The following is a 22,073-nucleotide window of genomic DNA, read 5'->3' as shown; positions in this document are numbered from 1 at the left end:
AGCCAATCAAACACCCTCTTAATAGGCATTTGGACATAATATATGATATTTGAAATTAAAAGAAGTAGTATTTGAAATTAAGTTGAAAGAGGATATCTTGAAGTTGAAATTATATTTGGACATGCATTGAAAAGAAGTAGTATTTTTGAAGTTAAATTGAAAAAGGATATCTTGAAGTTGAAATTGTATTTGGACATACATTTAACTTTTGAAGAAAATTGAAATTAGATTTTCACTTGAAAAAATCACCTTAAAAAATATTTCAAAAAATCAATCCAAAGTGTATAACCAAACATTATTTTGAAAAAAGGTTCTTTAAAAACAAGACACATTCTATAGACAAACGGCTCCGAATGATCAGAACTTAATAAAAGTAAAGCAACACTCTTTTTACACTCATTGCCGAAGAGAATGGGAATTTATAAATTGTTCATTCCCCAATATACTATAGCCTAAACTTTCAGGAAATTTAGAGAAAGTTTGAATAAGCTATTACACTAGAATGCATTTTATTTTTAGGTAAAATCTAATCAATTTGAGTTAATACTGTACAAATCATATCAATATATTATATATTTAAAAAGTAGATCAGATTTAATCTCATGTGTAAAGGTTACTAACTAAAGAACCTGAGAAATTTATTGTGAATAGAAAAATTTACAATTTAAGAAATTTTGAAGTTGGGCCCGTGCACAACACGGGCAATTCCTTACTAGTATATACTTACACTATACATATTCCTGACAATATTGTAATTTATGAGAAAACTGAGGGTATTAAGTTATATGTGCACGGTCTCAGCAATCAAACCGTCAAATTCTTGTCTAAAAAAAACCAAAGACAAAGTGGCGTCGCTGCAAGATTTGGATTCTGTCAGATATTAAACCCTGGTTTTTGTCCTTAATTACTTATATTAATCCTTTTCTATTGAGTTATTAATGGTTAAAAACATATATGAACTATTAATTTTGGGTTTAGGTTTTTTAGGTATGAGAGGCGTGCTATAATACATAGATGGTGATAGTTCAGCTAGGAAAAGGAAATAGCTGATATTTGGGATGTGAAACTTGCAAAAAAACAATAGTTTAGATGTGTTTTGGACAATTATCTCTTTTTCGTTTCTCCAAAATAAAAGTGGTCCTGACACCATTTATATCAATTTATGTGACACGCTTTCCGTTTATATTAAGAAAATATTTCTTAAATACTTACAACCTTTTAAAAGGAATACCACTTTCATCTCGTTGTCATGTTTAACGTGTGTACCTCGTATTAACAAGAACAACATTTTAAAAATGACCTAGATGATATTTAAAGTGTTTGCCTAATAATATTAAATTTAGTAAGAAAATATATAAATTGGTAAATGTTAAGTTTAAAGGTTAATCCACTCCACTGGCTCTTCCTTCAGTTTGTTCTAATACATATTTCATTGGGAAAAGTCAAAAATTCTAAAAAAATCCCTCCGAACTTATTTTGGGTCAAAAATACCCCTCTCATCCTTAAAGTTTTCAAATATCCTCCTTTTAACGTTATCTCCCAAAATAACTCATTTTTTAAACCCACTCCATCATTTAAACCCGACCCAACTAAATAACAACTCATTTTGTATTCCCCCAATACGCAAGTTTTGAAGTTTGAGGGAATTGGATCAAAAATAAGTTCGGAGGATATTTTTAGCCATTTTTCCAAAGTAGAGGGGTATTTTTGACCCAAAATAAGTTCGGAGGATATTTTTAATTTTTTTCAAAGACCCTTTTCCCTATTTCATTTTGTGCAAAGGTGTCATGGAAATAACATTTTATTGAAAGGTAAAAAAACCTTCCACCTTTAATTACGTGAGCATTTGAATACATGCATTGCATGAAAAATTCGTGCTAGTTACATAAAATTTGTATCTAATAGTTTCCCAACAATTGAAAAATCTTTATCCACATTGTACTCGTTTTATGAGGGTGCAGAAACTTCTATCCTTATTCTATTCATACATCAGTAATTGCGCGGGCATCCAAAGTCGACAATTATTAATTGTTCTTTTTTAGCTTGATCATTATATTATTCACTCTACATTTTTTTCCCTAAAATACTTTATTTACACGCAATCAATTACATAAACATGTCATTTTTCTAATTTCTCGACACGTGCGTTGCACGTGATACTAAGTCATGTAGTATATATTTGTGTAAAATAACATTAATATCATTACAAAAAATTAAACAAATAATTATACATGAAAGGATAATGTAAGTTCCTATCAAATTGAAGATCATCGTATAATGATTTGTTTGTTGTATCAAAATGATTGAATATCGTCTGAAGCTACAAAAATGAACAATACAAATTTGATTTGGTCCATGTTTTTTTCTTATATTTGTTTTATGGGTACAAACATGTGATTGAACGTATCCTACATAATACTTTTGTATAGGCGATATTCCTGGTGTATGTTCATTTCAGTATTTTTAATTTCTAGGTTGGTATAATGGCTTTATAAGGTAGTGTATGTTTTAATATTTTAAGACTCTAACTTCACAAAAGCCTAGGATTGATTCATCATCTTTCATTTTTTTCAAAAAAATCACCTTTATTTTCAGTAAATCTTCCCATAAAGTAACAATTGTATGATCACATTTATGTATTAAAATCATAAATTGCACATGTGTTGCACGCATATGCCGATTCACGTAGTATAAGATTTTGTAAAATAGTTCATTAAAGATGATACCAATTTGTCCTCTTCCACTCTACTTTTATTTTGATTTTCCACGGAGTTTCTTATATTTGTATTGGAGCTCGATTAAATGTGAATACGAGTCAAGAATAGAAGCAGAGTCAAAATTTTCACTAAGAAGATTTAAAATATAATGAAGTAAATATAGAAAGAAGGGGAGTCAACATCTATCCTATATATAAAAAATAATTTTGATCTTGTATATATTCTATATTGAGGGTAAAACAATCCTTGATCTAGAACTTTAAGGTTATTGATGCTCTACTACTATTAAATTAAATTCAAATGTCCTACCAAAAAAAAAAATCGCACTCAATATTTCATACCAAATTGATGTACTTTCTCCTGATTAAGTACTTAATCAAGGTTAAAATACAATTAATAATGGATGTTCAAGCACCCACAAGTTACTACGTGGGTCTGTCCCCGACCAGACCCTCACAAAAAACGTGAACATATAGGTAGGCAATCAACTGAATTATTAAGATTTATCATTACTTTCCTCAATTTCGAAAAGTAAATTTGAATAAACTTCCTCCACATTCTTTTTTCTTTTTGCGAACTTGAAAAAAGTGATCTTGTATATATTTCTTATTGAGGATAAAACACTCCCTGATAAAGGTAAATTTTTATGTAAGGTTTAAATTTGACATCTCTAATTAAAAATGAAGATATACGTACGACTCCACCACAATCATGATAAGTATACCTCTAATAATTGCTTTTACCCCAAAACCTCTTCCATTTTGAATGCCTTTTATGTTTTTTATCTTCTTCTTTCTTTGTTTCTGTTTTTGAAGAAACTATTTATTTCTTGTAAAAATATTTGTATATAATTTTAGTGTTTGATTTAGTTTGCAAGCATCTAAAACTAACTCTCATCAATACATGTACCGAATAATTCTACCTACCAAACTTAGACATATGAGAAAAAATCACGTGAAATTCATCAAACTCATACTACTAGGTAGGATCTGATACAACCTTTTACAATTTTTTTTGGTTAAAATTTTATGTCTTTTTTGTAAGAGATATTTTTATGTATAATTTTATTTTATGTCTTTTTATTCGAATTAAGAGATATTTTTATGTATAAGAAGTTTGAAATTAACACACAAGAAATCTTTGTAAAGTCATTCTTTATTTGAATTAGTTTCTCGGCACGTGGGTTGCACGTGATACCGAGTATCAAATTTGTGGCTTGTTGTATCCTGAAGAAGAAGATTGTCAGTATTTTCCCTAAATCTATGTACGTGCAATATCTTCTTTAAAGAAAGTCGTTCTCATGCCTCAAGCCTTCTTTGTTTTCTGTTTTCTTCTTATAGTTTTCTAACAGATTCAAGTGCAACATTAATATCAATAATTAGGGAAGCGCATCAATTCGCTAGATGTCCCTTAGTTTTTTTTTTCTCACTATCATGGTACAAATAATTGAAATCCATTGATTCACTAATATAAATTTGTATTGTATAAAGCCTATTAACGGGGAAGTGCTCTCCCCAGGGAAATTTTTCATTTCAAAAAGTTTGAATCTGAGTCCTTTGACATGGGATGGAGAGATCACACAGAGGGGGATTTGAAACATCAATTCATATGAATTCAGTAACTTTAGCTCGCACATTGTATACACATTAAAATTTTCACTAAATAAATATAAATAATATATTTCGAACACAATAATGAAGTGAATTGTAGTACAATTTCAAATTCAATATGTAATTTTCAAATTTTGAATTTGCATCCGATCTTCACACTCTTCATTGATTTTCCCTGCTTCATGTTTGCAAGTTGGCTTTGCTGTTTATTAAGCCCATAAGTGATAAAATAAGGAATATTATTATTAAAAAAAAAATAGGGGTTGACAATGGATTTGATGAGGTGAGACTGAAACGTGCAATATTTAGTGAAGTTAACTTAATTATATAAAAATCAAGTTATAGTCTAACAATGGACAAAGCTTTTCTCTATCATAAAACATTAGATTTGACTATTTGTTATTGTAAGGAACACTAATCGCCTCTTAGCAAAATCTGAAAGTTATATTTGACAAAAAAAAAAAAAAAAAATAGAAGAGAAGAGAAGAATAAAGGTCAAGAAGTAACTAATAATAACCTTTTCATTTTATCAAAGAGACCAACCCTTTTGGGACTAAAATATATATATTGAAATGATCCTTTAGTAACTCCTTTTTTTAATTATTTTTCGGGTATTCTCTAACGAATTAAAAAAAAAATCAGGCGACATATCAATCATTACCAAATGTGAAATTGAAAAAAAATGTAAAGTCGGATTCAACACCTTTTGACTTTACAAATATGACCACGACTTTTTCAAAATTTCTCAGGTCAAAGCGTGTGAAAATAAAAGAGAAAATAATTACTCTTATTTGGCGGCCAAATAATCATTTTGACATTATTTTTGTTGTGTTGTCTTTTGAAGGTGCGCATGATATATTGTTCCCACATACGTAACATGGTGTTGCTTGTTCTTTTGTGATTAAATAGACATTTTAATTGTTTAAGAAAATAATTAACGACCCAAATATTTCGGAATTAATTTACTTTTATATATATTTGCTCCATTCCAAAATATTCGTTATGTTTGACTTTCGAGAATTAAATTACATAATCTTTTACCAATATTTAAAATCTATTTTTCATCATATTGATATTAGAAGAATTGCAACTTATACTACTTTTCGTATAGTTTTTGAAGATCTAAACTTTAATTTTAACATATTGAATTAATCTAATTCAACTTAGCTCCAAAAGTTAGTTAAATTAATTCTCGAGAAGCGAAACGTGACAATTATTTTGAGATAGAGGAGTAACTTTTTTTAGTTCTAAATGTCTAGAAGCATTACATCAGAAAGACGGGGTTGAAAAATAAAAATAAAAATCTTATCACTAAAAATGGGAGAAAAAAAAATCTCATTTGCACAGCTAACAACAAATCAATTATCCCATAAATAGAACTTTGGGATGTAAATCAGGCGGTTTACACATAATATCACGTCGACTTGGTCAATTGAGGTGCTATAAAATTTGGCCAAAGTAGTCTCATGTTTAAATTTGGGTAAGTGATATGCACATTTTATACAGCTGACTTGTGCATACTTTTGTTAATGAGTCATAGTATGTACTCCTCCATTCACTATGAGCTTTATATGTCCCCTAAAAAATAATAAATGAAGTTAATTACCATGATACCCATATTAATTGGTATATAGTGTTAATGATTTTGAAAAAATGATTTGGAATTAGTGATTAATGCTAAGGATAAAATAGAAAAAATAAATTATTTTTGGAATATACTTCCGTTCACTTTTACTTGTCCATTATGTTTGTGTAATAAATGAAATGCATAATTTACCATGAATGCATATTTTTAATGAACTTGAAAAATGATTTTAAATGAGTAACGAAAATAAGCAAAAAAAAAGCTATGCTAAAAGTGACAAATATATATTTTTTGGCCCACCAGACGTTTTAAATTTGCTCTTTGATCTATGCCACATCGATGCTCGAGCTCATACATAGCATATGAAATTTTTTTGGGTCATGTATAGTTTGAGGATTTTACTAATGGGTTCGCTTAAGGTGTCATATATATGTACACCGACTGATTTACATAAATATTCCTTTTTATATTATCATTTGGATTAATTTCTTAAAAGTTGTCCAAATAATTCTTGAGAAGTCACCCTTTTGGACATTAGATTCGGGTTTAAAATTTGCTAATATATTATTTAACCTTACCGACAAAATAAATAAATTGTCATCATATAAATTACCCAAACCCGATTTTCAAAAATAAGCTAAATATCATAAAAGGAAAGGTGGTCCTTTTCCTTAATAGTTTCGATAAATAGCAAAGCACAATAGACATTGCTCTGAAATTTGGAATCAATAATATTGTGCTGTATTAATGGGTGATCTTTACAAAGTCAGAAAGAACATAACCTTCAATAATGACTTTGGTTTGATGTCCTTTGAAGTTAAATGCCTTTTATTAGGCTCAATTGAATTCCAATTCATGCTCTCTTTTCTCAATAACAACAAACATCAGGAATTAAAAGAAAATATAACAGTTGCTTCAATCAACAGTTGGTTAATCAATAAATCATTCCACCAAACAAGAAATCATTTTTATATAGAAGTAATTATAGTATATGATCTAAGAACACAACATTTGGCCATAGACTTGGTATTACTTCTCTCCCAGACTCAAGTAACAAATTTAAAACTTAAAAACATCAATTAAACGAAACATTTTTTTGTTAATTCGTGATACTAAATTCCACTTTTTTCTTCGTCGTCATCATCAGAAATCCTTGAGCAATTTGCGGACTTGTTCCAGTGTAACAAAGAGCACAATAGTAAATGGTCCTTGCCTTGAGATTGTAGGAATAAACCCCTTGTAAAGAGCCATTGGCCCCTCAGCTTTAATAGTTTTCATAGCACAATCAAGTGCCCCGTTATAAGGTGGGGCCATCCCTGGCTCCACCTTCATATTCATGGCACGTGTCTTAATCACATCCACAGGATTCGACACCACAGCCGCCACGAAACTCGCTGTCACGTGGGTCCCAAGCCGGTCTTTCATAAGCCCCTTCTCTAGAATCATCTCTTTAAACTCATCATATGATGCTAATTGCGATGCTGTTACTAGCATAGCGCGATTCACTGTAAGGGATGAACCGCGCCACAGGCTAGTAACTCCCTCGCTTTTACTCATTTGAGTAATGGCATCAACAACGCTCTTCTAGTTGCGTCGTTGCGCCAATGGGAGACGGCCGTCTGCCTGCATGCGGACCATCGCCACGTCAGCAGGGTTACCGACGGCCGCTCCCACCCCGCCGGCTATCAAGCCAGCGAGGATCTTCCTGGATAACGACATATTACTGTCGTTATCCGGGTCGCTCCATTTCTGTTTCAACATATCGTACAACCCCATTCGGGTCGTAGAATAAAGTGTTTGCCTTAGCATAGTTGCTGATACACCGGAAAACAAAGCCTTAACACCTTCTTGTTGTATTATTTTTACACCTACTGAAACGGGTCCCACACGGGTCGGAGCAACCGGAATATGGATATTGGTAGTAGCACTCTGAAAAGCAAGTGCTGGCCGGAGATTCTGAACAGTGGCCGGAGATTCTCCTTGAAGTTGCATACGGACTTTAATTAAATCAAGTGGGTGAGTACTACATCCAGCAATAATAGAAGCAATGCCTCCTTCAACAAATCCTTTAACACCCATGTTTCAAGAAATCAAAATAAATTTGGTAGCACTAAAAAAAAAAAAATATGACGGGGAGGGTATATTTTGACCGAAAGTATAATAGAAGGGATATATTTAAACTATTTCTAGTAAGAATTTGGGGTAGTGAAAACTGAATAAATTGATTGAAGAAATAGTTAAGACCAGTTGGAATTAGAGGACATCTCACTGGAAACCAGGAGATGAGAATGGAGACCAAAAGCTATAGATGAGAAGTGTGGAATGTTGGGTCTGTGAGACATATGTTGTAAGAGATTGGGAAAAAAAAATGAATTGTGAGTTGAGGAGAAGGGGAAGAAAGGAATTTATAGGGGGAAAGAAAAGAAAGGAGAGGGAGTGGAATTTATAGGTTTTTCTCTATTTTTTGAACATGTTACCAAACGGCGGAGGGAAAGTGGGTCCCAATTAATGAATGTGACAATGGTAATGTATTACTCGTTGGAAATTTCCTTTGGTTGCAATATGTGAATACGCTTGAAAAGAAAACAAAAAGGTACTTTCCTACCAATGAAGTTAAAAGAAATTTGGTTGAATACATCGAGAGGCAAGAGCCTCTCGAGCTTGTTAGTGTATTTTAATATTCGAATTATAGTATGTTCAAATTTAGTATCTAAACACATGAGAAAGTATTTATATTTGACATTTTCGTCAAAATTTTGCAAAATCTTTTGTCTGTGTTTTCAAGCACTCATTACGTAGACAAGTTAACTACTTAAAAGTTATCCTTTAATTATACGCTTTAGTCTAACTAATCCGTAAAACCTCATGCGTGTCTCAATTGATGTTGATTTGTATAACTAAAGAAGGACGCATATTTAATAATGTAATTAAATTATTTATGTAAAGGGTGCTTGTGGACTTGCGCATAATTTTTTTTTCAAATTATGAGTCGAATGTGTTCAATAGGAAGACTTTTATCATGTGTTCATTACTCAATTGGAGCACATCATAGTTCCAGTGTTTAGATGAAATTTACTGACAAGTTCAAGAAATTATCGATGTATTAAGCCAAGGAATATTAGAAAATACGTACAACTAGCCATTTTGTTATGCTTTTTGTTTTCCTTTAGTTTTTCCTCCATCCTTAACTAGAGATTTCAAGTTTGAGTGTTGGGTAAGATTTTTTTTTTTTTGGTAAAAAATGCTTTCTACTTTAATGGGCTTTATGAATCACGAATGCGAATTGCCCTTCTTTTGGGATGGTCTTTAAATTTTGCCCTTCGCTAAATCCCATGGGTTTCAGGTTCGAACCCCCACACAGTCAAAATTTTAAAAAAAAATCGCAAGGCAGAGTTTAAATTTCGCTATGCCCCCATCGTAATTAAAATTATTTATGCCGAACCCGGCATACTTATGCCTTATGGGCATACTTGGCATAAGTATGCCGATTCCGGCATTTTGATAATTCCTTCAAAGTTTATGTGATCGAAAAAGTTCAATAAAAGTATGCTTTTATCATTGTTCCAAACTTATGCCATGGGGGCATACTTATGCCTTATGGGCAAACTTTGCCTTGAAGCATATATATGTATTTTTTTTTTTAACTTTTCAAGGTAAACCTTTAGTAATGCCTTAACTAAAAGTGTGTCCATAAAACATAACTAAAAGTATGCCCCATTAAGTTTTCCTTAAGGAATATTAGAAAAAGTTTGCCTTATAAGACAAAGTTTAAATTTTGTATGCCCCTACTTTGTTCTTTTTTGTTTTCCGGCATAACTTTAACTTTTTTCTTAAAGATTGTATGCCGGATCCGCATACACTCCTCCCCGTTTGAATTGCGAAATTATTTTTTTATTTTATGCTCCGAGCGGGGGTTCGAACCCAGAACTTCCTGTATTCGCCCATCTTTCCAAGCAAAGGGCAAAATTTAAAGACCACAAATATGAAGGGCAAAATTTAAAGACCACATATTTGAGGGGCAAAATTTAAAGACCACCCCAAACGAAGGGCAATCCGCGCAAAAAAATGAATCCAAATTTATCGTGATCCAAATATTGGACGCCGGATGAAAACCAAAAAGAGAACCTATGATTAACGCCTCTATCACTAGTTGATAGGTGCGTAGTAAGTAAAAATATTACTATGTATTTTTACGCTATCACATCCGCTTTAGCCAAGCATACCAAAAGTTCTACGTAACTCAGTAATTATATTTTCGTCTTTTTTTACAATATCAATTACTAATATATTTTAACCAAATTCATATCAAATCCCTTAGTTGAAATTTCAAAATTCTTATGGGCATTGAAGGAAAACCTTTTCATTATTCGAGATTTTAATGCGAGGATTTAAAAATATTGACGTTTGGATTGTTTAGAAAATAATGTGCGTGTTTGAAATTGGTTCTTGTATGTATTAGTTTTGGAAAATAGCTATTTGAAATAAATATTAATCCATTTATACTAATTTGGATATACTTCACCTCTAGGAATTCCTTTACTAATACGTGATTCCCAACAACTTTTATGTTTAAATTCTTTGTCCCTTAAGCAATTTTGCCTTCTTTAGCATATTTTTTTTAATCTTTCTCAATTTGGTTGTAGTTTTGACCAATAACTAAAGACATTATTTTAGAATTTTGTCAACCCACTCAGAGTATAAAAATAGTGAATAAATGCACGTACATATCTATTGAATGGCGGACTTTGAATCTGTTTTAGAACATGTCAATTGCTAGACTGTTTTGACCCTATATTCTCCAGTAAACCTTTTGTTTTAAATTCAAGCAAAACGAATATAGTTAGCAAAATATATCATTAACCATAATGATGAATGATAAGTACTCTCTCATCTTAAGTAGAGTTCTCAATTTGAGTCCTAAAAATTGTTGGCCTTTGGTAGGGAGCCTTTACTCCCAAAGTGAAATGTTATGATGTGATCGGATCAGTTGAGTCTCAAAACGGGTATTACAAATCAAGTGAAAAACCACAAAAATAGCGAAATATAGTAATGGTGTTTTCGGGAATTTGATTTTGCTATGTATTGTAAAAGCTCAGAGGTAAATAGAAGTCACGGATTTTGCACGATTCGGTAGCTTTATTCAAACTTTGTATTAGTTTTAAATTTTTTATTTAATATGTATAAATTATTAATTTAAAACTCGGTAACTCAAAAGATTTCGAAAACATACCGCATAAACATTAATAGCCTATTTGGCCAAACTTATTTTTTTCAAAAAGTGTTCATTTGAAAGAAAAAAAAAGTGAGGTGTTTAGCCAAGCTTTTGGGAAAAAATAAGTACTTTTGAGGAGTACCATAAGCACTTTTCAGAAGCCAAAAAAATAGTTTTTCCCCGGAAGCACTTTTTTTAAAAAGCACTTTTGAGAAAAATACACTTAAAAGCACTTTTTTAAAAGCTTGGCCAAACGTTAATTGCTGTTCAAAAGTGCTTTTTAAATTAATTGGCCAAACACAAACTGCTTCTCACAAAAAGTACTTTTTTGAAAAACATTTTTTTTTTAAAATGCTTTTCAAAATAAACTGATTTTAGAAGTTTAACCAAACAAACTATAAATCCTAGATCCGTCTCTGTAAAAGCTTACTCTTCCCCGATGATTAAACCAATCCATATGACACATGTCTTCACATAATACTCTTATCAATAAATCACGGTTACATATTTTTGCTTTAATTTATGACTTAATGATGATAAATTAATATGATTTGGTGTAAATATCGAGTTCAAATAAATTTTTACTATGTGTTAACCTCTTTTGTCAATGACTTTTTGGTGTCATGTGTCCAAGAAATGTGAAATCATCTACTGATTTTTAATTAATAATATAATTATCTTTATTACCAGAAAAAATAATCGAAGAGAATATTTACCTTTTCTCCTATCAAATTAAAACTAAAAAAATAAGTAAAGGAATTGGCTTTTCTTTTCTCCTTTGCCCCCTTGTGGTACATGTTTTGAAGTATTTGGAAACTTCATCTTTCCATTATTTTGTTAAGACAGACACACTATTGTCTAATATTGCACTAGTATATTTCACCAAATTTAAGTTCCGTCTAAATCATTAACTTATTAAGTAAGACATATGAATTATTTGAATCCAATTCGATTACTTTTTGTTACAATATGACAAATAGGAGTAACTATATATATTTGAACAAAAATCGTTAATCAGAAAAGAGGTTTTTTTTTATTTTTATTTTTTATAATTTTACGTGAGGAATTACGCCTCGAAAAGTTGAAATCCGTAATGTGTCACTAATGGATCAGAATGAACCTTTCTGCATAAAATTCATGGTGCATATAGGTTGAGAATAAACTAAAGAGCCCCCAGAGTTTTACTCGGCACTTTGAAACTGCACAATCAAAAGCGTTAGCATATATTCCATCACCTCACCGTATTTGATTGAACGTGAAGTTTACGGAAAAAAATAGTTAAAATTTAATTGTGATAAAAAATATGTCATCAATATTTTGTAAAATGACCTAATTGCACTCGTTGCACAGGTTTTTTAAGCAGGCTTCCAAACATATGAGTTTTTTCGATAATCATGGTGTTCGGATCAACTTATATCTTGACTAATTTCACGAGGTACCTGCTACTTGCTACCAAAGATAGGTGTCAGACAATTTTATCCACATAGGTTGAATATATGAAAAGAAACCATCTTAGTATATTTGTCTATAATGTGCGTTGAACCTGAGATCTCATAATTTTAAATTCATTTATTTGACCTCTAAACCACACTCGCAGGAGCATTAATAAATGTCTCTGATTGTTGACCATGCTACATATATTAAAAAAAAAGTGTATCTAACATGGAACAGAAGGAGTACCCATTTTCAAAACCAATGATCATTGATCAACTTGGCATTTGATGCCCCAATTTGGCCTTTCGGGCCATCCAATTGTGTGGTCAACTGTTAATGGAAAATGGAGAAAAGCTATAGCATCTTCATTTTGTGGCTTGTTTTACATGCGTAATATTTACTCCATGTTACTTTTACCCAATATATACAAGAAAACTAAAATAAAATAGACTATGATATGGTCAGCATCATTTTTATTTATTCCTAAGTTTTTAAAATTTTAGTACATTACCTCCCTTATCCACATTCAATATTTATTGATACAAAGAAAAATGATGATATTTTAAGGAAAAAGGTTCAAATATACCCCTCTACTTTAGTTTATTGGATAACTTTGCCCTTCATTATCCAAAGTAGTCAAATATACCCCTCCCGTTATAAGTTGGGGCCAAATATACCCCTACCGTTAGCAAAGTTTCAAAAATACACCTCATTTCTAACATATTCCCACATAAGAAAGTCTAGTCATTGGAATTGGGTGACATGGACGCCACATGACATTTAACTTATTCTATGTGGTGCCTACATGACAATTTTTTTAAAAAACAATCTAGAAAATTGATTTTTTTTAAAATACATACAAGAAAAATGGCTTTTATTAAAAATCTGAAACTTTTTATTTTAATAAAACCCGTTTTTTTAAATATATTCTCGAAAATTGGATATTATAGTTAAAAAATGCGAAAATGATTTTTTTTAAAATCTAAAATATTGTAAAGTTTTTTTTTTTTTTAAATCTGGATTAATTTTTAAAAAAAATCATTTTCCAGATTTTTTAATAAAAAAAATCCAATTTTCCAGAATGTTATTTTTTAAGAAGCGGGTTTTATATAAAAAAATTCAGATTATTAAATAAAATCCATTTTTAATAGATTTATTTTTAGAAAAATCAATTTTCCAGATTGTTTTTTAAAAAAATTGTCAATAGTAAAAAATAGGCACTATAACCAGGCATAAGTTTTATAATTATTTATATGTATAATATTAACTTTTCATAATTAAAGATATTTTATACCTTTTAATTATTAATTTAATTTTATTTACGTATTTTTAAGCCCATATCTTAAAAGAATATCATCCAAGTCCAATCAATTCCAATGACTAAAAACCCTACTATCTCTTTTTTACTTATGTGTGGGAATATGTTAGAAATGAGGAATTTTGAGAGAGAATTTTGAATTGTCATGGTAGTCATAAATTGGCCCCAACTCACAATAACTAAACCGGTGGTTATTATTTTACTTGGTTTGGTTATGATTTTATTTTAAAAACCGACTAAATTGGTTTGGTTATGGTTTTAACCAATAACCGACCCAAACCGAACCATGAACACCCCTAGGTAGGGGTATGTTTGGCCCCAACTTGTAACGGGATAAACTAAAGTAAGATATTTGACCCTTTTCCCTATTTTTAAAGGTTGTTATTGTGGTCATGACAAATGTAGTATATTTTAATAAAATTTAATAAGTATTTATCCCTTCCTTTTCAGTAAGAAAAATAAAATTAGACTAACTTAACACCGTCTATTGATTTTAATAAAAATAATGTAATTGCCATATTCTTAATCTCAGTTCCAATCTTGTCCATTCAAAATCAGTCTGTTAACTTATTGGCATTACAAATACAAACGAGGAAATACCTATAGTTTTGTGTCAACCTCCTTACAATGTAATTTTAATCTACTTCACAATTGAATCAAGACTCTGTCATAGTGGAAGATTGACCACCATGGGGTGAGATGAGATGAATACGGGATAATATTTCTTTAGTTTTAATTAGAGATTTCATGTTTGAGATCTGAAAATAGAAAAATTCTTAGTAGGGAATGTTTTCCCCTTAATGAGCCTTACGCGACGCAACTTAATTCTGCCATTCGAAAAACATCTATTGTTGCTTACCCCTAACGGAGCTCTAGCTTGAATGTAGCTTTAAACAATAGTGATAAATTTGAATTATTTTCTTGAAAATCTAGACATATGGAGTCTGCCCAATTCATGTTGGATCTGTATTAAACAACAAGGGCAAATACAAGATGATTTTGTTACGATAAAGGTAGGAACAGTGATGGATTCAGGATTTTCATTCAAGTGGTTCGAAAAAAAAAATAACAAAAGCTAAATATAAAAAATAATGTTGTCAACGGGAATGTACCTAAGACACTAAAGACAATTTTGAACATTTGACCGCCTGAACATAACCGTTTGCATTTTATTGCATTTGTTAATATATATATATATATATATATATATATATATATATATATATATATATATATATATATATACATATCAACACAGAAAATCTAAGCTCGGCACTCTAAATTCCCCCGGTTAGGAAAGAACCAAAAGTGTAAACAAAGTGATTTGTAGACAATGGACATTTTCCCAAATGTTAATTTTATTTTATGCGTAGTGATGATCTCACTAAAAATTAATAAAAAGTCATGATGGACTTAATACAAATGATAAGAAAAAAAGTTTTTAAAAGTCCAAATAAAGGAAATTTACCAAATAATTACAGCTTGAGTGCTTGACTTTCACACTTGTGTGGCACCCAAAAGGGAATAACAAATAAATATAGTATGTTCCCTGTTTGTTTTGACGCAATCGCCTAGAAAGTTGGAAAGAACAGGACCGAGTCACCGCATTTGGGGTTGGGTTTATTAGGGGGAGGTGTTGATTGACTTTGCCTTTTGCCAGGACCACTTTTGATAGAGGAAAGGGAAAAAGAATATTCGTCGCCCGAGAGATTCGAACTCTCGCGGGCAAAACCCATGTACTTAGCAGGCACACGCCTTAACCACTCGGCCAAAGCGACTTCTCGTTTATGTTGGACTAGTATTATTTTGGAAACATTTGTAACATATAATTTAACGAAGAATAAGTTCAAATAGTTGCAATCTGTATCTGGTCAAATCATTTTATAAGTGCTAATTGTTATAAAATGAAGCTAAAAGAGTCACAATATTAAAGGATGAATACCATAGAAATAGAGTGACAAAAGAGGAGAGATTTTTACTATTCTTCCAAAATGTGTTACAAGTACATATCATATGAAAATTTATGCCTCTATTTATAGTGATACATATGTATTTAATATATGAAATGGTGGAAGAAAATGGGAGAGCCATTAACATGGTGGAAGAAAAAGGAAGAACCATTAACGTGGTGGAAGGAGCATTATATTTAAGAAATGGACATTCATAATTTCATAACACTCCCCCTTGGATGTCCATAGATGATGTGCATCGTTAAAAAACTTATTGGGAAAAAACCCCGTGGGAAAAAGCCTCAATGAAGGAAATAGAGTACACATATCTAGTAATACGCTTTGAGAGTTGCCTCATTTAAAAACCTTACCAAGAAAACCCCGATGGGACAAAAACTTGATTAAGGGAAAAAAGTACAACGCGTATTTTCACTCCCCGACGAAGACCAAGATTCGGATGTCGGAGTCTTCACATTCCAATCTTAAATATCATCTTCTCAAGAGTTGAAGTTGGCAAAGATTTGGTGAACAAATCTGCGGGATTTGTCACTTGAACGAATCGTTGTACATCAATATCACCATTCTTCTCCGAGATCGTGTGGAAAATAACTTTGGTGAAATGTGCTTCGTTCTATCTCCTTTTATAAATCCTCCCTTTAATTGACCTATGCATGCGATTATCTTCATATAATACCGTGGGTATTTTTGTATCACACTTCAATCCACATCTTTCTCTGATAAAATGTATCACTGATCTCAACCACACACATTCTCTACTTGCTTCATGAATAGCTATTATCTCAGCATGATTCGAAGAAGTAGCAACAATGGACTGCTTTGTGGATCGCCATGATATAGCAAGTACCTCCGCATGTAAACAAATAGCTCGTTTGAGATCGAGCTTTATGTGGATCGGATAAATAACTCAAATCCGCATAACCAACAAGATCCGTACTACCTTTGTTAGTATAAAACGTACTCATATCGCTAGTTCCCTTCGTATATCGCAATATATGCTTAACTCCGTTCCAATGTCTTCGTGTAGGAGAAGAGCTATATCTTGCTAGCAAATTAACAGAGAACGCTATGTCAGTTCTTGTAGCGTTAGCTAGATACATAAGTGCACCAATTGCACTAAGATATGGTACTTCAGGACCAAGAAGCTCTTCATTTTCTTCTTGAGGTCGGAACGGATCTTTGCTCACTTCAAGTGAGCGAACAACCATCGAGTACTTAAAGGATGCGCATTGTCCATGTAAAATCGTTTTAAAACCTTTTCGGTATAAGCGCATTGATGGATAAGGATCCCATCTCAAATGTTCAATCTCGCAAACCAAGACAAAGTTTTGCTTTTCCCAGATCTTTCATCTCAAATTCTTTCTTTAAATATTCAATCGCCTTTTGGAGCTCTTCTGGAGTTCCAATTAGGTTTATGTCATCAACATAAACAGCGATTATAACGAACTCTGATTTTGCTTTCTTAATAAAAACACATGGACAAATGGCATCATTTATATAACCTTCTTTTACCAAGTACTCACTGAGGCGATTGTACCACATGCGCCCTGATTATTTTAGACCATACAATGATCTTTGTAATCTGATTAAATACATCTCCCGAGACTTTGAGTTAATTGCTTCAGGCATTTTAAATCCTTCAGGAATTTTCATATAGACTTCATTATCAAGTGATCCATAAAGGTAAGCAAATGAACCATCCATCGATGTATTTCAAGGTTTTCATGTACGGCTTAAACGATGAGATATCGAAATGTTATGCCATCCATAACGGGTGAATATGTTTCTTCATAGTCGATACCCGGTCGTTGAGAGAATCCTTGTGCAACAAGGCGTGCCTTGTATCTCACAGTTTCATTTCTCTCATTCCTTTTTCGCACAAAAACCCATTTATGGCCAATTGGTTTTACACCATTAGGCGTTTGGACTATAGGTCCAAAAACCTCACGTTTGGCAAGTGAATTCAATTCTGATTGAACTGCCTCTTGCCATTTTGGCCAATCATATCTTCGTCGACATTCTTCGACAGATTGGGGTTCCTGATCGTCAATGTCTTTCATAATATTTAGTGCAACATTATATGCAAAAACATTATCCACCATAATCTTCGATCGATTCAAATTTATCCCATCACCAGAAGAACTCAATGATAGTTCTTTATTTACTTGAGTCTCGGGTTCCCTAATATCTTCAGGAGTATCGGGATTAGTCAGATCTTGAATATCTTCATGATATTCTTTCGTAGTGTCATTTTGATCATTTTTCGTGTTTCTTTTTCTAGGATTTTTATCCTTAGAGCCCAATGGCCTACCACGCTTCAGGCGTGTGTACGAGATTTGAGGCTATGACACTAGTAGATTGTCCCTTTGGGACATCAATTCGGTTAGGCACATTCTGCAGTGGGATATGTGACTTAGTTATCCTTTTCAAATCAGTAAATGCGTCTGACATTTGATTTGCTATTTTTTGCAAGTGAATGATCTTCTGGATCTCCTGTTCACATATGGGGGCACGTGGATCAAAATGAGATAGTGATGGAACTTTCCACGCAATTTCTCTTTTAATTTCTTTTTTCTCTCCCCCTAATTGTGGAAAATTTGTTTCATCAAATCGACAATCTGCAAATCGGGCAGTAAATAAATCTCCCGTCAATGGCTCAAGATAGCGAATAATAGAGGGTGATTCAAACCCAACATATATACCTAACCTTCTTTGGGGGCCCATCTTAGTACGATGTGGTGGTGCTACAGGCACATATATAGCACAACCAAAGATTCGGAGATGAGCAATATTTGGTTCATGACCAAATACTAATTGTGGGGAGTATTTATTATAATGAGTCGGTGTCCGAGACGAATAAGAGATGCTTGCATGTAAAATAGCATGTCCCCAGACGGTAGTGGGCAACCGTGTTTTCATAAGCAGTGGTCTTGCTATCAATTGTAGTTTTTTAATAAATGACTCAGCAAGGCCATTTTGGGTAGAACATGTGCTACAGGATGTTCAACTTTTATCTCAACTGATAAACAATAATCATAAAAAGATTGAGACGTAAATTCTCCGACATTATCGAGGCGTATAGCCTTAATGGGATGATCTGGACACTGTGCCCTTAAGCGTATTATCTGTGCTAATAATTTCGCAAACGCCAGGTTGCGAGAAGATAGAAGGCACACATGAGACCATCTTGAAGATGCGTCTATTAGGACCATAAAATATCTAAATGACCCACAAGGTGGATGAATAGGTCCACATATATCCCCATGTATACGTTCTAGAAAAGCAAGAGATTCAATGTCAACTTTCATTTGTGATGGCTTAGCTATCAATTTACCCTGATAACAAGCAGCACATGAAAATTCACCACTTTCAAGAATCTTCAGGTTCTTAAGTGGATGCCCTTTTGAATTTTCAATAATTCGTCTCATCATTATTGATCCAGGGTGACCTATTCGGTCATGCCAAATCACAAAAGTACTTGAATCATTAAACTTCTGGTTTACGATCGAGTGTGCTTCAATTGTACTAATTTTTGCATAATACAGTCCAGAATACAAAGTTGGCAATTTCTCCAAAACATATTTCTGGCCGGAGACATTCTTTGTAATAGCAATATATTCATCATTTATTTCGTTTAATGTCTCAGCGTGATACCCATTACGGCGGATATCTTTGAAACTTAACAAGTTTCTTGGCGATTTAGAAGAGAATAATGCATCTTCTATAACAAGTTTCGTCCCCTTAGGCAGAAATATAGTAGCTCTTCCAGAGCCTTCAATCAATTTCGAATTGCCAGAAATTGTATTAATATTTCCCCTTTTTCTACGTAAGTTAGAAAAGTATTTCTCATCTTTGAATATGGCATGCGTTGTTCCACTATCAATCACACAAATATCTTCATGATTGGTCATTGATTCAAAATAAAATTTGAGGAATTTCCATAGATTCTTCAAAAATGAAATAATAAATAAAGTGAACATCGAAGTAGATATTATGATTAGACAAAGTATTACACACATTTTATTACATATACATGAAAACATAACCACATACAAATGACACTTATAAAATATCTAAGTTTTCACAGATCCATCACCGATCAAATGATCTATTTTCCCTTCAGGGAGTTCAAAGAAATCTGCCACATCTAGATGCATGGGCTCAACATTATCTTCAGAAATAAAATTTGCTTCAGCATCTTTTTCTGCTTTTTTGAGAGAGTTTGATACGGATCAACTAGGTGCTTTGGCGTACGACAGTACGTGACGAAGCCTCCTTCCTCCACATCGGTAGCATTTATTTTCTGAGTTTTTCTTTTGCACAGCTTTATGCTTTTCATCTTTCTTTTTACACTGCTGGTGGTGAAAGATATTATTTGGTGCAAAACGAGAATCATGATTAAAATTTCTTCCTCGACCACGACTGGGGCCACAATCTCTTCCACGCCTAGAATGGCGAAAATTTGCCTCATTCACTTCAGGGAATGGGCGGTGCAATGGTAGCTTTCATGATTTTTCATTAATAATTCATTATATTGTTCACCACTTAAGATGTGCGATTAGACTCGAATATTTCTTGAACTTCATTTCTCGATATTGAAGTTTATGAGAGCATACTCGAGGTGAAAAGTGGAGAATGTTTTCTCCAGCATATCATGATCAGTGATATTTTCACCACATAATTTCAACTGAGAAATAATTTTAAACATGACAGAATTATATGCTTTAATAGATTTAAAATATTGTAGCCTTAAATGGAGCCAATCAAAACGTGCTTGTGGAAGTATGACCATCTTCAGTGGTCATATCTATCTTTTAAATTATTCACGAAGTAAGTTAGGATCTTTAATGGAGATATTCCATTTTCAAGTCCTCATCAAGGTGATGGCGAAGGAATATCATTGCCTTGACACGGTCTTGGTTTGATGCCTCATTTTTATCTTTGATGGTGTCTGCCAGACCCATCGCATTAAGGTGAATTTCGGCGTCAAGAATCCAAGACATATAGGTATCACGGATATATCTAAAGCTACAAATTCACGTTTGGTAAGATTTGCCATTAGTAAAGAAAAATAGAAAATCAATACCTTCGAGGCTTTAAAGTATTTGCTCGGAACGGCAGAGTCTCGTGCTGATAACGTGTTATAAAATGAAGCTAAAAGAGTCACAATATTAAAGGATGAATACCATAGAAATAGAGTGACAAAAGAGGAGAGATTTTTACTATTCTTCCAAAATGTGTTACAAGTACATATCATATGAAAATTTATGCCTCTATTTATAGTGATACATATGTATTTAATATATGAAATGGTGGAAGAAAATGGGAGAGCCATTAACATGGTGGAAGAAAAAGGAAGAACCATTAACATGGTGGAAGGAGCATTATATTTGAGAAATGGACATTCATAATTTCATAACACTAATGTTAATATTGTACAAGTAGTTTGTGTTTGGAGAATCTTGTCTCGAAAAAACCAAAACTAAATTGTGCTTCTACAAATAAGAAGAATCTTGTTTTTCAGCTTCTTTCATGTAGCAGAAAAATAATTGCTACTTTTTAATATTCAAAGGTGTCTTTTTCGTTCTTTTGCAAAGTTTGATCAAGCAACTAACACCAAAATAAGTATTTTGCTTTCTAAAAATTTGACCAAATAAATTATAATAGTGCACAAATATTTTCACTACACATACTACTCAAATTCATTCTGGATATTTTTTTCGTCAAACGTAATAATATGGACTAAAGTAAACCATCAGTCCGCTAAAAAGTTGTCAAACCTTGTGACCTTATCACTTAAGTTTATACTTGTATACATAAATACTACATCGTCCAATTAATGCCTGAAATGCCAAAACATCTTCACAAACTGTAACATCAACAACAACATACCAGTGTAATCTCACAAGTAGGGTCTGCGGAGGATAAAATGTGCGCAAACCTTACCTCTATCTTCACAAACTGTATTAAGTATTAATTGAACCATCACTTTTGAATATGATACACAAGTATCTTCTTACAATGACTCTTCAAAGCAAGTTGCATTCTATGAATTCATGTTTAATGCATTAATGAAGGAAAACTGTTTTATTATAAACAGAAAAGAAGGTTGCGTATTCTTTCAAATCTCAAACTCTAGTGGATTGGAACATGTATAAACCTATGGTAAATTCCTATTTGGGCCTTGTCTTGCTTTTGCCAATTGTTCTCAGCATTTGGGAACATATGCT

The 22,073-nt window shown here is 32.4% G+C and overlaps 2 protein-coding genes and 1 non-coding gene across 3 annotated transcripts; all 3 read right to left on the bottom strand.

Moving 5' to 3' along the window:
• Positions 1-6,859: 6,859 nt before the first annotated feature.
• Positions 6,860-7,991, bottom strand: LOC132053299 (mitochondrial uncoupling protein 4-like). Its single transcript, XM_059445262.1, has one exon. The coding sequence runs from the start codon at positions 7,989-7,991 to the stop codon at positions 7,497-7,499; it is 495 nt and encodes a 164-aa protein (XP_059301245.1). The 3' UTR covers positions 6,860-7,496.
• LOC132054107 (mitochondrial uncoupling protein 5-like) lies at positions 7,056-7,469 on the bottom strand. The gene has a single exon (XM_059446170.1). It carries the CDS (start codon positions 7,467-7,469, stop codon positions 7,056-7,058), a length of 414 nt encoding a protein of 137 aa, XP_059302153.1.
• Positions 7,992-15,572: 7,581 nt separating the features above from the next.
• TRNAS-GCU (transfer RNA serine (anticodon GCU)) lies at positions 15,573-15,654 on the bottom strand. Its single transcript has one exon. It is a non-coding gene; the product is annotated as a tRNA-Ser (tRNA).
• Between the last annotated feature and the right edge of the window lie 6,419 nt (positions 15,655-22,073).

The sequence above is a fragment of the Lycium ferocissimum genome, chromosome 4 (assembly GCF_029784015.1).
Source record: "Lycium ferocissimum isolate CSIRO_LF1 chromosome 4, AGI_CSIRO_Lferr_CH_V1, whole genome shotgun sequence".
Classification (NCBI taxonomy): Eukaryota; Viridiplantae; Streptophyta; class Magnoliopsida; order Solanales; family Solanaceae; genus Lycium; species Lycium ferocissimum.
Note: the sequence above shows the minus strand (reverse complement) of the source record. Positions and strands in the feature narration are given on the sequence as shown.